The sequence below is a fragment of the Arachis ipaensis genome, chromosome B03 (genome assembly GCF_000816755.2).
Source record: "Arachis ipaensis cultivar K30076 chromosome B03, Araip1.1, whole genome shotgun sequence".
Taxonomy (NCBI): Eukaryota; Viridiplantae; Streptophyta; class Magnoliopsida; order Fabales; family Fabaceae; genus Arachis; species Arachis ipaensis.
Window position 1 is genome coordinate 43,770,251 of NC_029787.2, and position 5,808 is coordinate 43,776,058.

At 36.2% G+C, this 5,808-nt stretch overlaps 1 protein-coding gene across 1 annotated transcript in view; it reads left to right on the plus strand.

The window, feature by feature from the left end:
• Positions 1-5,370, plus strand: part of LOC107630408 (DNA mismatch repair protein MSH2) — a 6,159-nt gene extending 789 nt beyond the window's left edge. The window contains exons 3-13 of the mRNA XM_016333517.2: positions 59-91; positions 256-1,329; positions 1,745-2,299; positions 2,371-2,481; positions 2,597-2,686; positions 2,789-2,860; positions 3,042-3,152; positions 3,558-3,684; positions 3,960-4,159; positions 4,403-4,555; positions 4,886-5,370. Coding sequence (XP_016189003.1) covers positions 59-91; positions 256-1,329; positions 1,745-2,299; positions 2,371-2,481; positions 2,597-2,686; positions 2,789-2,860; positions 3,042-3,152; positions 3,558-3,684; positions 3,960-4,159; positions 4,403-4,555; positions 4,886-5,086 — 2,727 coding nt within the window. The 3' untranslated portion in view covers positions 5,087-5,370. The remainder of the gene's footprint in view (positions 1-58; positions 92-255; positions 1,330-1,744; positions 2,300-2,370; positions 2,482-2,596; positions 2,687-2,788; positions 2,861-3,041; positions 3,153-3,557; positions 3,685-3,959; positions 4,160-4,402; positions 4,556-4,885) is intronic.

The window sequence follows — 5,808 nt, forward strand, 5'->3', positions numbered from 1 at the left end:
TGCTTTCTTTTCCTTCTTCATTTCATTTATTTTGTTTATTCACTTGTTTCTATTACAGGACTCGAGGGCCATCCGGTTTTTTGATCGCAGGGTAAGTTAATGGCTGGTATTTCATCCTTTCTTGATTGTGATTTCAATGGTATATTGGTTTTGTATTGATGAAGTATGATACTTGAAGCTTATTTTTCATGAAAGTGCTACTTGTGCAGATTTTTGCTGTATTTTCTTAGTTGGTTCTTCATTTTTATTATTCAGGACTACTATACTGCTCATGGTGAAAATGCAACTTTCATTGCGAAGACCTACTACCACACTACTACTGTCTTGCGGCAACTGGGTAGTGGATCGGATCCTCTTTCAAGTGTAAGTGTCAGTAGGACCATGTTTGAAACAATTGCTCGTGATCTTCTTTTGGAGAGAACAGACCATACCCTTGAACTCTATGAGGGTAGTGGTTCTAACTGGAGATTGGTCAAAAGTGGAACGCCTGGCAATATTGGCAGTTTTGAGGATGTTTTGTTTGCTAACAGTGAGATGCAGGATTCTCCAGTTGTTGTTGCATTATCACTTAACTATCGTGAAAATGGGTGCACTGTTGGGTTATCATTTGTTGATTTAACTAAGAGAGTACTTGGGATGGCTGAATTCCTTGATGACAGTCACTTCACGAATGTGGAGTCGGCATTAGTTGGTCTTGGCTGCAAAGAATGCCTTCTGCCTAGTGAGAGTGGCAAATCTACTGAAAATAGAATGCTGTGCGATGCGTTGACTAAATGTGGTGTGATGTTAACTGAGAGAAAGAAATCTGAGTTTAAAACCCGGGATCTGGTACAGGATCTTGGAAGACTTGTTAAAGGTTCTATTGAACCAGTTCGAGACTTAGTGTCTGGATTTGAGTTTGCACCTGGGGCTTTGGGGGCATTACTATCATATGCTGAGTTACTTGCAGATGAGAGCAATTACGGGAATTATACTCTTCGTAGGTACAGTCTTGACAGTTATATGAGATTAGATTCTGCAGCCATGAGGGCACTCAATGTTCTTGAAAGCAAAACTGATGCAAACAAAAATTTTAGTTTGTTCGGTCTAATGAATAGGACCTGTACAGCTGGAATGGGGAAACGGTTATTGCACATGTGGCTAAAACAGCCCTTGTTGAATGTTAATGAAATTAACTTGAGACTTGATGTTGTACAAGCATTTGTAGAGGACACTGTGCTTCGGCAAGATCTGAGGCAGCATTTAAGAAGAATATCAGACATTGAGCGGTTGGTACACAATCTTCAGAAGCGGAGAGCTGGTCTTGCACATATTGTTAAACTTTATCAGGTAGAATTTACTTACAAGCATTATTAGGAGATACGTATTTCTTTTTTTCTTTGCTATGGCTGTCTTAGGTTTGATTTGTGGTCCACCAGCAAAGGATGTAGTATTTTTTCCAGATTGCTTTACTTTAGTTCAGATTTTGTAATTAATAGTTTCCTTTTTGTATTTTGGCAATTGATTCCTTTTTAGTACATAAAAAAGTGTTATTATTGAAATAAAACAATAAGTCAAGAATTTTGGGGTTTTATCCTTTTTATCTTGGTTAATTTATTTATTATTACTGAAATGCAGAGATGTTTTAGTTTGTTATTTTTTAATATGCCTTTTATTATGTAGGTTCTCACTCAGAACTGTACACATTTTGCTAATTTTATGTCCTCTCTTTTCACTCCATTGTTGTCTTGACTCTTGAGTGCAGTCAAGTATAAGACTACCTTATATCAAAAGCGCCCTAGAAAGATACGATGGACCATTTTCCTCAATGATGAAGAGCAGGTACTTGGAACCTCTTGAGTTGTGGACAGATGATGATCACCTAAATAAATTCATTGGGCTTGTAGAAGCGTCTGTTGACCTTGATCAACTGGAGAACAGAGAATACATGATTTCCTCAAGTTATGACCCTACACTAACTAAATTGAAGGAGCAGCAGGAGTCATTAGAGGATCAAATACATAAATTGCATAGACAAACTGCTGATGATCTTGATCTGCCTGTAGACAAGGCATTAAAGTTAGACAAGGGGACACAATTTGGACATGTTTTCAGAATCACAAAGAAGGAAGAGCCCAAAATAAGGAAGAAGCTTAATTCCCAGTTCGTTGTACTGGAAACACGTAAAGATGGAGTGAAGTTTACCAACACAAAGCTAAGAAAACTTGGGGACCAGTATCAACAGGTACTTGAGGAGTACAAGAGCTGTCAGAAAGAGTTGGTTAATAGAGTAGTTCAAACTGCTGCAACATTCTCAGAGGTGGGTACATATATTTTGTTCTTTGATCATTTGTTTCTTGTAGCCTAGATTGAAGAATCTTGCTTCTGCAGGTGTTTGAATCTTTAGCCGAATTGATTTCTGAACTGGATGTGTTATTAAGCTTTGCTGATTTGGCTTCCAGCTGCCCGACACCCTATACAAGGCCTGAAATCACTTCATGGGTATTCCATTATGGTTATTTGCAGTTTTTCATGATAGTTACAGCATCTTTTTCCTGTCATTTTGCCCATTTTTGGTGGGAAGCTCTTTCTGAGAAGTACATCTTGGCTGTAATAGGATGAAGGAGATATTATTTTAGAAGGCAGCAGACACCCTTGTGTAGAGGCACAAGACTGGGTGAATTTTATACCAAATGATTGTAAGCTTGTAAGTATTCATGAGATCATTGATGATAAAAGTAGAATTTCTTCATTTTAGTTTGGGGTGAGTGTGATTTAAGCTTTTCTTTTGCATTTTGTATCATACCAGATCAGAGAAAAAAGTTGGTTTCAAATAATAACAGGGCCTAACATGGGTGGGAAATCAACATTCATCCGCCAGGTAATTTTCTGTACCATTACTAGAGAAATTAATTACTGGCATATTGTCCTAAGAATTCAATTGTAAGACCATATCATTCCATTTTTAGAATATTTGAATCATCATAACTGATTTGGAGATTTGCTCCCCTGCTACCAGAGGTTTGGAGATTGAGTAATCATTTTCTTCCTTTCTTTTTTAGGTGGGAGTGAATATTTTGATGGCCCAAGTTGGCTGCTTTGTTCCTTGTGATAATGCCAGCATATCTGTTCGTGATTGCATTTTTGCCCGTGTTGGTGCTGGTGACTGTCAAGTGAGTTCTATACCATATAGTTTGCCCTAGTTGTGTGCACTTTTTCTTGTCAATAGTTTTGTCTGAGCCTTTTGCTCTACATGGAGCAAACCTGTCTCTAAATTACATAAGTGAGTTTAGTTCTTCATGTATCACTTTAATATACTTTTCTGTTATTAGAGTGAAAAATAACACTAATGAGTGACTCTGGGTTTTGTGAAACAAACCAAAATTATTGTGGTATCTATAATGACATTAACAACTGCTAAGTCATTACTTCTGTTTGCACTCCTAGAATGTTACTCTCTTATTCTTGAGGTTCATATGAAAAGTTGTAATTTTATGTTTATTGTACAGTGTGCAATGCTACTAATTAAATATATAATCATATCATACTATTCATTCTAACTTTTATTTAATCCCCAGCTTCGAGGAGTTTCTACCTTCATGCAAGAAATGCTCGAGACTGCATCAATATTAAAAGGAGCTACAGACAAGTCCTTGATAATCATTGATGAATTGGGACGTGGGACATCAACTTATGATGGATTTGGTTTGTTTCACAATCCAGAATTCCTTTAATGTGTTGGTTGCACAATATATTAAATCTGAATCCTATTTGTTAGAGTTCTTGTATGAACACATTAAGATCTTTATATTGTTTGCATGAAACCAAGTTATACTTTGTTGATATATGGTTGTTAGATACAAGAGTAAAATAAAATTATATGGATTATTGATTGATGTCCAAATTTTCTTTAATATGGCATACAAGGTTAACATGGTAGCTGCTTTATATCCAGTAAAACATTGTTATTTGATATGCAGGTCTTGCTTGGGCCATTTGTGAGCACATTGTTGAAATAATCAAAGCACCTACTTTGTTTGCAACCCACTTTCATGAACTGACTGCATTATCCCTTGAAAATGCAAGTGATGATCAGCAGAAGCAAATTGTTGGTGTTGCAAACTATCATGTTAGCGCACATATTGATGCTTCAACTCGCAAGCTAACTATGCTATACAAGGTAAACACATCCTAACATGCTTCTGCATTAGTTTGTTAGTTTATTGGGTTTGAAGTGTGGTCCTCATGCCACTTCATTGATTTTAGTGTTTAGCACTTTCCAATATCTTTGGATGAGAATAAAAGAAAATAAAAATCCAAATTTACATTGTAGAGCTCCCATTATGTTTGTGAAGCATCAGAAGGTCAAAAGCATCATATCAATCTGAAATTGCTTCAACTTGCCCGTTTTCTTATGTCTTAGGTTGAACCAGGAGCTTGTGACCAAAGTTTTGGTATTCATGTTGCCGAGTTTGCAAATTTTCCAGAAAGTGTTGTAGCCCTAGCCAGAGAAAAGGCAGCAGAGTTGGAAGATTTTTCTCCCTCTGCACTATCCTTAACTGACACCACAAATGAGGTATAAAATTTAGCATTATATTGTGATTCATTCCCTAATTATTACAGTATGGACTCTTATTTTTAAGAGTTGCAGTAATCTTTCCTACTCATGGATCATTTTCTTCCCTTCTACATGTTTTCCTCAATTGTTGAATGAATTTGCTTTGGGGTTTGTATAGCTTTTTCTCCATCTATTATTGTTTTCAATGGAAGCAATTGTCTGACATGTGAATTTGAAAACAATGTCAGAAATAGTTGCTTCAATTCATGCGTTTTTGCAAAATTGTAATAAATAAAACTCTAGTACAAGTCTCATCATTTAAGCAAACCTATGTGGTTGAATATGCAGGTTGGTTCTAAGCGCAAGAGAGTATATGAACCCGATGAAATGTCGCAAGGCGTTACAAAGGCTCGCCAAATCCTTGAAGCGTTTGTTGATTTGCCTTTAGAAACCATGGATAAAATGCAAGCTTTGCAGGAACTAAGGAAGTTAAAAGATAATTTAGAGAAGGATGCTGAAAACTGTCGATGGCTGCAACAATTCTTGTAGCTGTTCCGAAAGGGGAGTTGCATGTTGTGAATTTTGAAGTGCTTTTTTGATGTCTTGGTGTGTCCATGGGTTGTGTTAAATATAGAACTTGGGATGGCACTTGTATGCAGGTTTTTTGGGGAGGTTACGTTTCTGAAATAGCCCTGCATGAAAATAGATATGTATATTCTAATCTATGTTTTTATTTTAATTTGCGTAGTAAACTTTAGGCTTGTCTCCTAGGAGCATTGAACAATATATTTAACAGCAGTTATTAATCACATTATCAGAGTATTTTTCCTGAATTCTTGTCTGAGTATGGAAATTTCACCATTATGATTTGTTAAGGGTTACCCTTCTTGAGTTTAAGTAAATATTACGATTAATATAATTTTATTAGTGAAATTATATATTAATCTCGTTTGAGATTTAGGGCTCATCCTTAAACACTCCTTGTTAAGTATGGAGTGCTGCACACCTTGTGAATTCGTAAATATGAATTCTTCATTTTTTTATAAGTTTTAGATTTTTTTTGTAAGTCTCTTTTAATTTTTCATTCTATTACGTTCACGTTGAGGATAATTTGAAATAAAAGATAATGGACTTGTTGTAACTGTCATGTATTTTGTGCTTTGATTGCGTTGTCATCTGAGAATCATGGCGCCTTCATGGAGACCGAGTTCTTCTACACGTTTGGAGTTAGCCAACCAGCAGCGGCGACAGACAGCGTCTTCCTTTTCTAT